The sequence below is a fragment of the Amphiura filiformis genome, chromosome 3, assembly GCF_039555335.1.
Source record: "Amphiura filiformis chromosome 3, Afil_fr2py, whole genome shotgun sequence".
Lineage (NCBI taxonomy): Eukaryota > Metazoa > Echinodermata > Ophiuroidea > Amphilepidida > Amphiuridae > Amphiura > Amphiura filiformis.
Window position 1 is genome coordinate 55,241,979 of NC_092630.1, and position 17,201 is coordinate 55,259,179.

At 36.0% G+C, this 17,201-nt stretch overlaps 1 protein-coding gene across 2 annotated transcripts in view; it reads right to left on the bottom strand.

Moving 5' to 3' along the window:
* Positions 1-2,632: 2,632 nt before the first annotated feature.
* Positions 2,633-17,201, bottom strand: part of LOC140148768 (major facilitator superfamily domain-containing protein 10-like) — a 36,560-nt gene continuing 21,991 nt past the window's right edge. For both annotated transcript variants that reach the window (XM_072170825.1, XM_072170824.1), the window contains exons 8-14: positions 16,734-16,845; positions 13,392-13,447; positions 11,127-11,179; positions 9,212-9,302; positions 5,662-5,709; positions 4,832-4,921; positions 2,633-4,201 (exon numbers count right to left, since the gene is read on the bottom strand). In XM_072170825.1, coding sequence (XP_072026926.1) covers positions 4,098-4,201; positions 4,832-4,921; positions 5,662-5,709; positions 9,212-9,302; positions 11,127-11,179; positions 13,392-13,447; positions 16,734-16,845 — 554 coding nt within the window. In that variant the 3' untranslated portion in view covers positions 2,633-4,097. The remainder of the gene's footprint in view (positions 4,202-4,831; positions 4,922-5,661; positions 5,710-9,211; positions 9,303-11,126; positions 11,180-13,391; positions 13,448-16,733; positions 16,846-17,201) is intronic.

Genomic DNA, 17,201 nt, shown 5'->3' on the forward strand with positions numbered 1-17,201 from the left:
TATAAATCACTGTGCCTTAAATACCATACATCCGCTGTATACCAAACCTCCCTGTGGGCACTATGTATACCTGCCAACCCTAAAACCTCACAAATAGGGACAAATGGGAGAAAAAATCTGAAAATAGGGACATTCCTGAATTTTCTATACCTTACTGTAGTCATATTTTTGCAAAAATAGGGACACATGGTAAAATTGCTCTCTTTTATGCTATTTGTTTCTGTAAAAATAGGGACAGTCCCTATTAAATAGGGACAGTTGGCAGGTATGCACTATGTCATAGTTGAGTGGCAGGAACATGAGTGTTCACCACACTGCATTCATTCAATTGTCTTTCCGAGTAAAACAAATAATATCAAATTTAGTCCATAATGAATATGGATTTTGCTTCCAGCTTTCCTTAGTATAAAAATAAAAATTACAATTACTTAAGTATATTTTCAACATGATATTCTTTAATCTAATTTTACTAGTTCTCATTTTAAATTTTATTATTTCATTATAGTAAAGTACTGCATAGCTTTTCCCATATCATACTAATAGCTTGGGATTCAAAAATCGCTAGTGAAGCTGGTAGCATAAACTTGGTAATATTGGTAAAATGATATAACTTGAAAATCGCTGTTTCAAGAAAAAGAGCTTCAAAGTTTGAACACTTGACGTTTTTCTTTTTTCGTTAAATAAATGAATAAACACATTTCTGATCTTAGAAAATATAAAAAGTTTACTACTCGTATTTGCAAAAAATTGGCTAATTTTGAAATAGCAAACATTTTAGGAAGTTAGATTCTTTTACATTGATTTACTAGCTAATACAAATAAACATAACAAGATTTGGTAAAATGATCTATCTAGAGATAGATTGTTTTGCTGTGTTATCATTAATGCATCTTGTCTGGTGCCCTCTAGAGGGTCTTGCCTAATGAGGTAAAATTATCTAACTTTGAGATTTTACCACATTAAATACACGGAAAGTGACAAAAAGTGTCAATATAGGTACGGTGGTAATTTGAGGATGTCACCAACGGATAGAGCGCCCTACATTACCCAAGATATGGATTTATTTCAAATCTCCAAATTTCAAGTTAGATCATTTTACCAAATCAGGGCTGTGCTACCAGCATTCAGTCATGGCTGACAAAGTCAGCAACAAATTTACCACCATGTCAACTGGTTGCGATTTGACGCTAGGGTATGCTAGCAGCTGCTAGCGACTTATTGATCAGATATTGGCAACCACTTTTATAAGCGATAAAAATCAACATACAAAAACCCCCAATGCTACAGTCCTTGTGATTGCTTAGTATAATATGGGCATTACACAATTATTGTTCAATCCTTCCACAATACACTTGGCACTAGTTAACTCATACAGGCACTTGCTGTACTCTCATCCCATTATGCATCTTGAAGTTGAAGATAACACAAGTGTTGCTATCACTTATGAAAATCATGATTCAAGAAAAAACATTCAGTGTCAACATAAAACAAATTGAAATAAGCTACATTTATTATCTTATTTTACTTGATACACACCTGTTCCATTGTAAAGTTTATTCGGCTTAGCAGAAATAATAAAGACTCATACCACTGTGTATTGATATAGAATGGCGTGCACGCAGTTGGGCGCAATGCTAACACTAGTTGTGCATTGTGTAATGCATGACTGCCGCATGCTTATGTGAATTTAATGCGAGTGTGAGTTGGGACTTTATTGATGTGCGCAGTAACCAAATAATTTCCACCTTATATAAGCTGAACAAACTTTAGTGAGAGGGATGTCAGGTTTTACATCATAGACATTGTGTTTTTGTTTGTTTACCTAGGTTGGGTCGTAAGGGACTCACACTTAGGTCCATGGAAAATCCATGGTCCAGACCTGTATTGATGCCTCAACACCGCTCTCACGTAAGTACAACTGGTGGGTGTATTGAGTAAATAGATTGTATAATAAATATTACAATACCAAGTACAAAGATTTATGTAACTGATTTAAGCACAAAGATGTCCATGAGTTTGATGCTACAGAATGTCTTAAAAGTTATACACTGTTCTCACACTTATCAAACTATTGTTTTACAAAAAAAGTTGTCCATATTTCACAACTGTCATCATATTATATACATATACATTTATTAATCAGAAATAATATGCTGCACCAAACACTCTTGAAATTGCACTAATGAGAGAAGATTATAATGAGTAAGAAAAGTCAATAAATTAGGATTATCATGATTGGCTTATATATATGCAATTAATAAATACTTGCCATAATTCAAAATGCCCAATATGGTGGGAAGAATTGTCAAGTGCCACTTGGCATAAACTACAAGAGATAAATGTATCAAACTTGATTTACTTTTGCCATGACACATATACAATATTATGTAAAGAAAATACTTCAAGGATGCTTGCTTTTTCAACCTGCACATGCAGTTCACACTTGCATGAGGGCACATGCACATTTTCTTTTGAAGGAATTCAACATGGATAACAGGTAACATACTTGGAGGACATCAACAAATTGAGGATTGAATTGGACACAATTTGCATATTAGAAATTAGATTTTAAATGTGAAGACTTCAAGCACATACATAAGGTACAAATAAATAACTTGCATCAGTTCAAATGACACCTTGTAACAGGCCAACACAAATAGGGTTTAAGTGTTTTGTACTTTTCTACTATTTTGAGGGTGAAAGGTCCCCAATAATTTTAATTTTTGGTGCTTTTTGGTGACTTTTCATAAAGGCACTAATTTCAGGAAATTAACTGCTTAGTGCCAGAAGTGGGTAAGTGCAAATAACTGCCCTGTGAACATTTGCCAATTTACACACAGTGCACCAATACTTGGAGAAAGAGTGAACACTCTGTGTTACATTATATATCTTAAGACAAACATAAAATCCTACCTTTAGGTTTCACCTAATTGACACATATTTTAACAAACTTTTATGAAACAAAACCACCCAAGAAAACCACCCCATTCACCTTGAAATATGATGTGTGTATATGATAACAAATACACTTTTCACCATGTTATATTAACAGCAGAGTTCTATCTTGGTTATCCTTACATCCCTTACAAAACCAAAGGGAAGCTAAAGCAGGAGTTCATGCATTTGCCATTCTGACTGTAGCAGTATCAATTTGGATGCATTTTAAAAGAATTGTTTGTTCTGAACCAAGGTAGATAAATCCTGGAATCTTACTATTAAACCATACAACTTTCCACAAGCCACAGTTATACTTGAGTTGTTTTGAAACAATAATTGATAATTAAAGGAGTATTTCGTGATCCTAGCATCCTCTTTTTATGAAATTTTTCAGTCGATATCCACGAAAAAAGCTTATTTCCAAAATTTCAGTTGATTCCGATTTTGCGTTTGCGAGTTATGCATGATTATGTGTATTACACTGCTCCATAGACAATGTGTTGTAATTTCGTTCTGGTGCACCAGAACGAAATTCAAATTTGGCGATATTTTTGCTAAACGAATTAATCTGCAAGAAATATTTGGTACATAAACATTATGTAGCCAGAGGTATCCAGTGGTGTAAAAATCTCAACTTTTTTGGGAAAAGTGGGGGATGAGGCTGTGGATCACAAAATGCCCCTTTAAAAGACAGAAAAATATATCTACTTATACTTATGATTTAATGACATGCACATGCTGATAATAAGAACACTTCAATCATTACGATATGTTCTGTTATACCAACACGCGTGAATTTCAAATAGAATGAACATATTAGCAGCTCCATTTGAAACTCACCCTCCCTTAGTGGAAGATTCAGGATGAATCTTTCTCAGCAGGTGTATAAAATTCAAATGGAGCTGCCTAATGTATTTATTCCATTTGAAATTCATACTCCCCCTGTGGAAGATACTTCCAAAATCTTCCACATGGGGACTGTATATTTAAATGGAATATCCCATTGGTTAATGATATGTCTTACACCCACAGTGGCTCATACCTCAGGCTGGATGGAGAACATAATTCAGCCATAACTTATTTGTATCCACAAACTTGCTCGCTATTTACTCAATATACTTAGTCCATTTTTCTGCCATTGCCGTGCTCTACAAATGTGCTCAGTCCATCTTCTGTGGTTTAACCATTGTAAATAGGAAGAGTGGAACAACGAGAAGGATACTGCCTGCTATATAACACGTTGAAGCCCCATATGCCCAATAAACTGTGAAGAGGGAAAAATGCATATAATATTGGTTGGGTTAAAATAATGAATACAGCTTTGAACTTGTACACAAGTATATATATACACATCAACATGTATCCATGTCATCCATACAATATGAACATGCAAACCTCTATGGATTATTATTTAATGATATAATTTGGTTCACCTCAAGTTCGGTAGTGACATCAATGCTTTTTCGCGGTTGTGCTGCAAGAGTGTCGACAAACCCCTCCTGTATGCGTGTGTTAAATTTACGCACATGATTTGATACTGCAGCGAGCGAAATATGCACGTACGTCACTACCAAACTTGAGGTGAACCAAAGTATAGTCGCCATCATTTGGATTCATTTGTAATGTGGTTCATAAAATAATACAAACCTGACAATTTGTTTATCATGTGCCCTGTAACCTACATCCTTTGAACTACACTTCAAGTCTCAAATTTAGAATACTGTAAACTATACTTGCACTATAATTGTTTTTGTTTGTTGGATTTATTTCTTCTTTAACCTGGGACACTCAATCAGTTGAAAATGCAATTTAATCATCTGTTCTTCTTTGAGGCCCAGGAAGAACTGCAGTATAAACCAATCATTGTTGTAACCTACTGCCTATACCCACTTACCTGCAGAAGACACTACCGGACCAAATGCCCTGGACAGAGCCCCTAGTGAACGGAAGATGCCCATGATGGTTCCCTTCTGGTCTGCTGAACCTGTTAAATAAACAGTTCAGTCATGTTAACATTAAATTTACATACTAGAAATTCAGAATTCCATCATTTCATATAAAAGATACAAAACACATGTCTGATCCAGGCCATCTTCTGATCATTTACTTTACACAGCCTGAAGTTCTTCAAAGTTGCAGTCAAACAGTTATCATAACACTAGTAGTAGCCTGACAGTAATATTTAAACTCTGTTAACAGTTAAAGATGCCAGTTTCAAACAGTTACTATTTATACACTTTCATCATTTTTTCTTTTGTATGATTTTGTGCCCTTTGTTTCCCTCTCCTCAACACTTACAGAATCTTGCATAAACTTGTATTATTATTTGGAATAATTCAAGGTTATCCCAACCCTGATCCTAACTCAAACTTTGAAAAGTTATCATGGGGACTTTAGTTGAGATTGTCTGAGTACCAACTGTCTGAACTCAGGTAGTGCAGTTGTTAAGACTCTGGACCGGTAATCCAGCGACCGGGGTTCAATCCCTGTTGAGACCTGATTTTTTTCTCTCTCAAAACTTTCATAAGTTAGTTTGCTCGAGCCCCCAAATCGTCATTTAGGGCTTGCATCGTTTATTTCAGATCCTCGCATATATTAGTTGTTGTCTTGCATTGTCTTACACCCTGCAAGGGGGAAAGCCTATAGTCTATAGACCACCTCCTTCTTCATTATTTAAATTCGAAACTTGTGAAAACACATAATAAAATCCAGTAATGTACTCACCATAAACAGAGACAAGAGTTGTCATACAAGGCACAACTGATGCAGAAGCTGTAAACAAAGGGATACAAGATAATTGTTGTGAGATGCAATTGCAAAGTTAAGTTTCACATATTTAAAGAAAAATATATGTGGCAAAAAAGACACAAATTTTATACTTCAAGAAAATGGTTATTTCTCACATTACGTTCAACTTTTTGAGTGGTATATTTACACATACACACCCCCACACACACAAAGTTATATGAAGAGAGTGTACCTTTGTGGGTAAAAACTTCAGTGTTATTGGGATTATTTTGTACGAAAAATCATCCTTGTTTGTGTTACTTTTGCCCAACTTGTAAAGAGTTCCCCACACCCACAATTGACCTTTTCGGTAAATCCCATAAGCCTTTGCGAGTACACCTGAGAATTCGTCATTTGACATCATGCTGACTTGCAATGCACAGTAACGATATTCGATAAACAATGTATGCATCGGCACTGATCGGCGTGACGTCAAATGACGAGTTCTCAGGTGTACTCGGAAAGGTTTAAGGGATTTACCGAAAAGGTCAATTTCATGTACAATACAATATGTGATGCGATCAAGCAAATGAGTCCGATGTCGGGAATATTGATTTTCAGATCTAGCCAATAATAGTATTCAACTTCCATTGTATTTTATTGTTCTGAGCAATCCTCAAATGGCCATATCTCTGGAACCGTATATCAAATTATAATGGGGTTTTCAGCAAAACAAAGCTCTAAGAATGGCTCATGTAATAACATTGAAAATCAGACTTCAGACTCATTTTGCTTGATCGCATCACATATCTCTATTATCTCTAATAAACGCCACGGGGGTGTTGCATTTTCCAAAAAAGCGTTAATTAGAGGTTATTTTCACAATGGCAATGCCCATTAAAAACATCAGTAGTACCATCTGGCAGTGCTGTGGTGCTCCACAAACAATAATTGTCGATAACAATGGCTGCACACATAGATATCATGAAATTGGCAATCACATTTTCGAAAACATGGGTACTTTATGCTATTTTGACAGCATTTATGGAACAGATTGGTTGAAGGTTGAAAAAAAAATGGTAGGCTTTAAAGCCATAACCCTAACAGGACCAAGTACTACAAAATACTACTTGATATATGCGCTGTTCGTGCTTGCATCCCACGTGGTGTGATGACGCAATCACCCTAAGTGATATATAGGCACGGTTTCGCTGGCCAGCGAAGCCCAAGACCCGTGGCAAGGTGTCGCCGACCCAGTGCTTGGCATGCGAGGGGTCTCGGGTTCGAATCCCACCTAGAGCAAACAACTTCTTCCTTTCTTTTCTCTCTTTATTCCTTCCTTCTTTCCCTTCCCGTCGCGAAAAAGCCCTGAGGGGGTTAGGGATGGATAATGTACAATTTTATTGGGTGCTTGCACAGAAGATCATAAGTTCAAATCATCCTCCAGATACGCTCCAGAAGACATGCAAATGCATTGAGTACAATACCAATCACCTGTTTAACTGGTATTGATCAAATTAATTCTTTGTACTCCATGCATTAGCATATCATATGGAGTGTGTCTGGAGGATGATTTGAACTAATGACCATTCATGCAAGCACTCTATAATGAAATAGGTCCATTTTTTCAAACTGGATTTTTTGGCATATTTGTCATGTTTACACATGTCTTAACTTACACCTACATGGAATCAGCCACATTTGTTGTGTTTGTAGTACAACAGAACAATTTTGACATAAAGTCACAATTATGCTTTAATGTCTGCCATAGAACATCATGTTAAATAGCCAATAGGGTTTCTTTCACTTAAAGTAGGGATGACCAATGAACCATCAACTTGATTAGAACACTCCCATAGACATGCAGGGAGCTCAACTGTGCACTGCTTGCACAGACATTTCTAAATTGAGCTCATTCTTTTATTTTTCATAATTTTTCTGTAAAAATTGGAGATGTTTTAAATGCCAATTATGTTTTGTAACTATCCTGCAAATTACAGCATCATAACTTATTTGGTTTTTCTGTAAGTGTGAGTCAAAATTGGTCAATCGCCACAGTGCGCTGAATTGCCAGTGGCCCAGTGCAGCACTGCTCAGAATGGCACAAAATATTCAGATGAAAAAGATCAGGTGAACACCTTGACCTACTGAGCTGTAATTTGGCAGAGTTGTTGTTATTACCTCTATCATACCCTCTGTAAAAAGGAAAAAAAAAGCGGACAAGTAGATCTCGAGTTAAAAATTAAATCACCAGCTTTCCTTTGGAATTTCCAAACACCTTTCGAATCATGTTAAATAGACACCTTTCTGAACATAAATGTGAAGTTTCATGCTCATTTGTTGTATTATTCACCTGATCTCAACCCTAAACATTTTCTTATATTTATACCATCTGCACTGACTTGCTGCTATACACGCACAGGAGCTGTACTTTTAAAATACGCACCTAATCAATAATGAGTCTTTCACTCCATTGTTAAAGTACTGTGCTCTCTGTTGCATATGGAGTGACCAGCCCCTGGATGTGATGGTTTTGTAGCACATGACAGTATTCATTCAAGCCTATCAAGGTCTGTTATTAGCCACTTGCTGAATGGCTGGGCATTATCAGCTATCAAAGAGATACCTTATGCTGCTGCCAATCACAATAGAGGTTAAACATTTTGTTAAAACCCCAGAAGTGATATCAGGATAAAGCTGTGCATGTTGGTACTTGATTGTTTGGATTCCTATGTTGAAAATCCCTTGTAGTACATTAGTATTTTTCTTATGTGTAGTGTATATTGTTGTGGGAAAAAAGTTCACCTGGACTTTTGATTTTGTGCCACTTTGGCCATTATGGATGATTTTTGGCAAATGTTTTCTAAAAGCATGATTTCAGTGCCTCGGTTTGAAGAAATATTTAATGCTATTGACTAGTAAAGTGCCATTTCATAAGAAACCCCTTTGATACTTTCACAATATGCTTGTTTCATGTTTGCATATATATTAAAATAAAGAAATATAAAAAGGTAAATACATGCTTATACCAATTTTGCTCACATTGCTATATTTAGACTTTGTCAATTTATTTCGCTCCAATGACCGGTCAGAATGGGAAACTTTGAAAATTCATAATTCGAAAAGTTTTTGACCGATTTTGACCATTTAACCACCAAAATACTTCTGTTGATGAGTTCTTTCCAGAAAACAATCTTTTGTAGCAAAAGGGGCAACATGAAATTATGATGGTCATCCCTACTTAAAGCTTGTTATTTTAGTTTAAATTGGACAGAAACCCTTCCTGGCATGTACAACTAATAATATTTCAGCATTTTGGGTGAAGAATAACAAAATTAAAATTTGACATAAATCATACATTATGGCTTTAATTGAAGAGAATATGGTAGGTAATATTTGTGTCTAAGATTACATCGACTGCTCAGTGCCAGATGAGGGCAAGTGCAAAAGCTGCCATGTGTAGATGAGTACAATATACTGAGTGTGTATATTGCAGGGCAGCTATTGCACTAACTCACTTCTGGCACTGAGGATTTGATATACTTACCAAATGCAAAGAGAGCTAAGCCTGCATAGAATAAGGTGGTAGTAGTAGCATTAGCTATCATCAAAAAGGAAGGCATTAAAATGACCATACCCTGCAATAACATGAATGAAAAGTAGGAACAGTATTACAACAATGAGAAATATCAAGACAACATAGTGTTGAAATAAATACTGGTCCAATCAAACGTTTGAAATGTTGTTCTCGAGAATGGCTGGTAATATAGGGAGGGAAAATTCCAGGTACGTACTTTTGATTAATATCACAAAGGTAATTTGGCATAAATGCCATGAAATACCCATTGACATTTTCAAACCTTATATTACTTTGAAATATCTGGAAAGGTAAACTGAAACATATACAAACGCATTAGTGCACACACAAATATTCTGTTTACTAGTGTCGGCACAAGTGTTTACATGAATGATACTTCGTGCAGATCATCTTTTTTTATACTGTGAATGGCAAGGTCTTTTAAAACCCATTTATAAGATATTCCAAGTATTTTTCTTGCATAAATAGGCCTATAGGTAATTAACCACGCAAATTTGATGTTAACCCCTTTGGGTTTGGTTGCTTGTATTTTCACTTCATGCTTCACCCACAGGCATTTTCAAGGCCCCAGAATCAAGCCTTCTGCTGTCATGATGCTTTGTAAAATTGATAAATACATTATTGATTGAGAAGGAACTTTATATAAAGATTGCTGACAAGAAACCATGAGGAAGTGTAATTCATCCAAAATAGGTAAAGATCAGGGGCAAGAAGTGAACTGAAGACAACAGATCAGAGGACATATCCACAACACAGGTTTAGTGGATTTCTGACAACAGACAGGCACGGATCCATGTTTTTGAAATGGGCGGCCTGATGAATGATTTTTGATGGAGTTGGAAAATTGTGCAAATAAGGTGGCAAAAAAGCCCTTTTCACTGTATTTTAACAGGTTTTTTTGCATCTTCTCTTTTTCCCCCAGCCCCCCTGAATCTGCCCCTGTCTGACAAGTACTCGCGAGTACTGTAATTCATTTGCACTCTATGTCCAATACATTACAGTGCTGGTTATTTCTGCTGAATATCTATGTAATCATCAAGCTCAATAATATCAGCTTGACCAACATAGAGTCATTATTTTGAAACTTAAGCTCAATTATGTGACACTTAGCTGTGGACGTGCATGTAGCCTTCAATGCCTTTATTTAAATCTTGTAATTGAAATACCAGGTCGATTACATAGTATTTCAGAAACATCTGGTAAAGAAATGTAGCATTAACATATTTTGACACATTGCTTGCAGCACATTTGTTGGGCTCTTATTAAGGGGGCAGGAAGCACTGTATAAATATTGTACTTGAATTAATGTAATATGATGTAATCCATAACTTGTTTCTTATAATAGATGAACTCCATATTCATAATCATAATTCACATTACCATTCCTGCTCTGCTGGGAGTGATGAGACACTCACAAATCTGATCGCATTTAGATTTTGATGTTATTGTAATAGGTTCATAAGAACAAGATCAATCCCAGTGAATATGCTAAGAATGCTTTATCTGTAAATGATAAGTATGCTTTATCTTTATGTTGAAAATGGGGTATGTTAGCGCAGCTGTACAGGCTCTGCCTTGTAATTGGTGGCGTGTGAGCGAGCCCCAGCTGTGCCATCATGTTGTGCTCTTGGGCAAGGCACTTTACCTTACTTTCCTACCCAGGGGTGAAATGGGGAGCTGTTATGAATATTGTCCATTTAGCGACACCCAAAGGTATGAGCATGCCTTGTGCTTTGTATGGCAGCTGACATATTCTAACAACAGCGGAATAAATATAAAGCATTTTGGTACATGTGCACATGTGAAAGGCGCTGTATAAATGCCCAACATTTTATTTATTTATTCATTTATTGAATATAATTACCATGACTGCCATCCGTTTTTCTTTCCCTGGTTTAATTCTTCTTACAAAACCACCTGAAATACATAACAATTGTGGACGTAACATAAATACATGGTGATAATGATGATTGTAGAGGGCAAAGTGGCCTAGCGGTACAGGCTCTGACTCATTATTGGAGGGTTGCGGGTTCGAATCCTGGTGGTGGTGCTATCATGTTGTGCCCTTAGACAAGACTCTTAACCTCCCTGTTGACTCTCTCCACCCAGGTGTATAAATATTATCAAAGACAGAGATAAAAAGATTTCATCGCGTCTGACGTCATCTGTCAATCAAACTCGAACACGGTTTGTTTACAAGTATCGTGATGATGGCACCTTATTGTTAATTTTGCACCTTCAAACATGCAAACCATCTCAAAAGTTAGGTCTTTGTAGTAGGAAACTTTCTTTCGCGAAGGCACCATGTCAACAATGCCTAGAAAAGCTGCATTTTGCCTTGTTAAAAATACGTAATATTTCGCCATTTGCTGCTATTCCTTTTCTCCTATCGGCACCAGATAAATCGTCCTTACTTTTACGCGCTATTAACCTGTGTAAACCAATCAAGGATCATAATTGACAGTGACATCAGACGCGATAAAATCTTTTTATCTCTGTCTTTGATAATAGGTACTGACATAATATAGTACTGGGAAGGCAAACCAGTCATTGTGCAGGAGGAGTAGCAAACCCCACAACAAGTTTATTCAGGAAAGTTTTGCCACCAAGGAAAAAGAGATGGGCACTTTGAATGACTTTACCTTTCTACGATGCTCAACAGAGAGGTACAAATACACGAACCTCAGTTATTTGGAATGTACTTAGATTATCAATAGGGCAACATATTAAGAAAAGTGACATTCTTTATCTCTCCATGTCTACATTACTGTAACTGATCATAAAACTTAGGAATGTGTCACCAGCATTTAGAGTGACAAGATGGCATTATTGTCTCGACCTAATTTTTTTAAATTGTGAAAACAGCTTAGGCTCAACATCACTGAACATTCCTCTCTAAAGTTACAGAATAAAGTACAAAACACTTGATTGACTGTTACATGCTTCCTGTTTCCCCTCACATCTGATACCAACTTCCTTTTTCCTGTAAACAAAACTTGCCAAATTGAGAGAACAACACAATTTTTGTTCATGATACTCCTTCCAGGAAGGAAGTTAGGTACATTTTGAATGTTTCCTATCTTTGGTTGAACCTACTTTACAGGTGATATGCAAGTAGGCTTGTGAAGGATTGCCAAACCTGTAATATGGTAGCCAAATTGGGTGACTATTTCCTGTCCCATAGAAACCAATGGTTAAGAACAAAATTGGGTGACTTTTTAACATTGGCTCTCACTTTTGGTAGCTTCTTCTCTTATAGAAACCAATGGTTAAGCGAAATATTATTTGACCAGTGATTCCGACGAAATATTGTTGGCAACCACACCACTCATCTACCTCTCAGGGAAGAAAATAAGTTTATCAGTACTTCTCAGCATGGATCAATCAACATTTTGAGGAAAAAGAAGAACCACATTATTTCCTTTTCTAACCACATGGAATCAACAGGAAGAGAAGAGAGCTGGGTCAAAGTTCAGCCATTTCAGGATACACCAGGAAGCAAAATACTATAATATTTTGCTGTAAACCTTTAATGAGAGCATTAACCGTGATGTTAACAGGGCGTCTGTGAAGCATAGTATGTGTGATTTACGCGTAATGCACAATATTAATTTCGCCGCCATACGCATTGTATGCGTTGTGAGCGGTACCTTGTCAACATCACAGAAGTATGCTTTCTTAAAAGGTGTACAAAAAATTTATTACATATAATCATACCTGTTCACCTACATGTACTTATAAGCTAAATATGGCAATTTGGACTAGCTTTGTTATTCTTAACATCAACCAGCCAATGTATTTGAATCTCTCTTTCTCCTCTTCCCTCTTCAATTAAAAAAATCCACTAATATTGGCAAAGTTGATGAACATGCTTAATACAGACTGAAGTATTAATTACCTGTCAAGCTAGCATGCAGTGGATGGATATTTAACATTAACATTTCTCACTGCTTAAAACATGGCCGAGTTCATTGAAATGACTGGGTCTTGCATATCAATGTATGCAGTATTTTCACTCACTTTGACATTTATGGACATTGGACATGATATATTTTAAAGCTATGTCAAACAGCAAAAAGGGGGAAAATAAAAAATATTACATTACTTGTAACATGTTGTAATTTCTTACCTTGTACTAGAGCCATTATTAACCCCATGAATACAAACATTCTTCCTTGTTGTATACTGAAATATAGAACACATAACAAAAAATCAAAACAAGGAAGCTATCAATCTCCATGTTTCCCATGTTTGTAAAACTACTGTGATAAAGAACAAAAAAATTCAAATTTAGGCAAGTCTCTAGCCATATCCAAGAAAACATCAGAGCTAACAACATCGGCTGTTGATGAGGAAGTAGTGTTGACGTTTAATTTAAAATTACTTTCATTAGGCAAAGTTGTTTTAGGAAGTATTACACTCATGATAGGCTGGTATGTTTGAGTGAAACTTTAAGCATATAATATGTGCAGTAACTTCATTAGGGTACACAGATTATACAAAATATATTAATAATGCTAAGATATATTTCATTCAAAACAACACAGGTTTTAATATATTTGATACTAAAGAATGTATAATACATAGCTACTGGCTACGATATTGATACTTGTGATATGGGTGTGTTGATTGATTTACATAATAATTACATATATGACAAAGAAAGTCAAACACCTGCAAAAATTGGCAGCTTTCCGCTTTCCCAGACCAAAGCCCTACTGAGCCATAATGTACGATCTTATAACATGAAATTGGTTCATTTGATTAAAATATGATTTTTTTAAGCATATTTGTAAGGTTAATATGTGTGACAGCATATTGAAGTGGAAACAGATAAATATGTTGTGTTTGTCATATTCAGACATTAAAGGCCCTTTCAGTGATTTCACAGGAACATTAAAAAAAATGGAAATTTGTCAGAGTTGCTTAGAAATAAAGAATAAGTCTACAGAATTTAATTAAACCACTTTTCCCCTGAATACATCGACAAATTAGTCAAAAAACAGAAGTTTTAGAAAGGTTTTCTACTTCAACTCAGATCGACTCGAGAAAATCGAGATTTTCGTACAGTGCGCCACCAATCGACTGGAAAAACTTCCCAGTCCAGTGTTTCTAACACGGGGGAAGTAGAGTCTAAATTGATTTAAAACAGACGCTTAATTTTTGTAGTAGAAAACAAAATAAGCAATTAAAGGTCACAGAGGCAAACTAACGGTCAATTCAAATACGAAAAACAGTTATAATTGTGTATTTTGTTTAAAATAGTAGCTACTGATGTAATAAGTAGTAGAAACAATACGCAACGCGTGTTGGTACGTGGAGAGTGAGCTTCTTCGATCTCGAGTCGGACTTTTTGTACTGTCAGTATCAAAAGTCCAGAATCATGCAAATGCTTTATTTTGTCTAAAATACACGCTTTTCGACCGAACCACTAGCAGGCTATGTTAGCACATCTATGCCAATTACAAAGGTACCAAAATCTGAATTTTGATGATTTTTACGATCGTCCGGATGAGCAAATCACTGAATGGGCCTTTAAGTCCCCAATATAATCATGATACTAGTAACTCCATGCAGGGGTAGCGCTAGAACTAAACACTCCAGTGCCCACAGGGACCCCCGAACTTGCAGACAATTAAAAAGTAGGGGGTCCGGAGTAGAGTTTGATGAGTCCGAGTTGCACAAACGCAGCATAAATAGTATGTCTGCAATAGTGCTAGATTGAAAAACTGGGGTCCGAACTCTATTTTGGTGGGTCCGGGACCCCAAAAAGCGACCTAGCGCTACCCCTGACTCCATGTTAACCCTAACACCCATAAATACCATGATGAAAACCACTGCGCATGCATGAATCCCAGGGTCTGCGATGATGCAATCACCCTAAGTGCTATAAGCTCACAGAATCGCTGCACAGGGCAGCGTAACCTGTGTGGCTACCGTTCGGTGATTGTGTGCTTGGCGGGGGTCTAAGGTTTGAATCCAGGGGTGCCAACTGCCAAGTGACTTCTTTGTTCATCTTCTCTCCTTTTTTGTTTCTTCTACTTCTGATAGCAAAAAGCAGGGTTGGGTGTTAGGGTTAAACAGCAAAAATAGCCAGTGGGTTTTTTTCACTTTACTTTGTTATTTTTGTTAAGAATGAATGGAAACCTTTCCAGACAGTTATTAATAATATTATTTCAGCATTTTGAGTAGAGAATAACAAAATTAAAATATAGAAATTGTGCATTATGGCTTTAATAGCAGACAGGACATTATACCTTTGTGAAGAAAAAAGTACATCCCAGGGCTCATTTATAAATATGAATTAAAATCAACATCCAATCTGTGTATATTTAAGCATGTGCATCTTTTGGGATCTAATTAAAATTACATTTTCATGGTATTTTTGAATCAAATTCCATATAATTCAGTCTTGTGTTTCAATATGTAAATAAAATAATAAAAATGTCCTATGGTAGAATTGAGGGTGTGTGCCTCATTTAAAAGCCTCATATCCCACTTTACCCCATCAAATGAAGATTTTGGTATCCAGTGAAATTTGTGGCCTGAAATATGTTTTGTGTCTCAGAAGGTATGAACAAAAACATGGTGTTAAGCTGGTGTTTGGTGGTATGTAACACTGGAAGTCATATGCAGTACCATTCTATGGGCCACTCTGACTGTGATGCACATTTTTGCTTCTAGAATCCAAACTTAAAATAAGAATTTGTGGGTCTCGGGCCTCGATGTAAGGTAGAAAACATCATGTGCTACAATCCGAACATCCACCTTTAAAGCTATTGCTGTTTATGTTCTCTCCTATACACTACATAAGTACACTGGAGACAAAAATCTAACTCATCTTAACCGTAATAACCTCCCTAGAGTCTCATCAGTACTATCTATAAATAAAGTCTAATTGGATCTGGTATTGACATACTGGGTTAAGCACTCCTATGTGCATTAACGATGCTACCCAATCTTATTTGGGCTGTGGATTATTAATTGTAACACATTTCACACTCATTATTAATTTTCAGGACTTTGAGATAAGATAGCAATCAATTAATCAATCCCTCAACTCAATTTATTGCAATACTTATGGTATGCATGGACAGCTTATATCAAAACACGACTGATAGTATATTTAACATTTTTAGTATAAATTTGTTAGTTTTCATTGTCCATTTTTGTTGTTGAAATAGGAAGAGCAAAAAGGGATACAAGAATGAAAGATTAACTAGAGAAAGAAAATGCAGAAAAGTGGAAATAGAGAAAGACAAAATTAAAGGGAATATTTGAGATATTTTCCACATGTGGTGCTCCTGGAGCATAGGTTGTTCGCTAGTTAACTTCTAAGTGACTTTAATTCCATAAAGCTCCCAGAGCAAATAACAAGTTGAAGAAATTTCAACTTCTCAGTGTAAAAAACAAAACAAAACAAGCAATACATTAAAAATGTAAAAAATCAAACATTTTTAATCATTCTTACCTTGTATATTGAAACCTTTTATGTACAAGGAATGTAAGAGTGAATTCCAAACCAGAAAATATAAACAAGTAGAGAAAATATATGAAACCTAACAAACGCAGCATGCTCATATCTGAAATAATAATACAAAGAATACATGAAGATTGATAAGTGCAGTACATGGAAAACAATATCTTGGTGTGAAAATGCAAGAATAGTATGTAAAAATGCAAACATAATGTGAAACAATCAAGCAAAATTAGTCAATTGTTACTAATATTGATTTTGAAATATATGGCTTAAAAATGCTCAATATCTTTTTGTATTTTAATACCTTCTGCAACCTGAAAATATTTACTACATGTATAGAGGCCGTCAGCCTTTCGCCATCTTGTGGGTACTAATGATCTGCGTGTTCATGCGACGGACACTACGCGCAGGACGCAGCTTGCCACGCAGCTGTTATCACGCATTTAACGCGGTGATTTT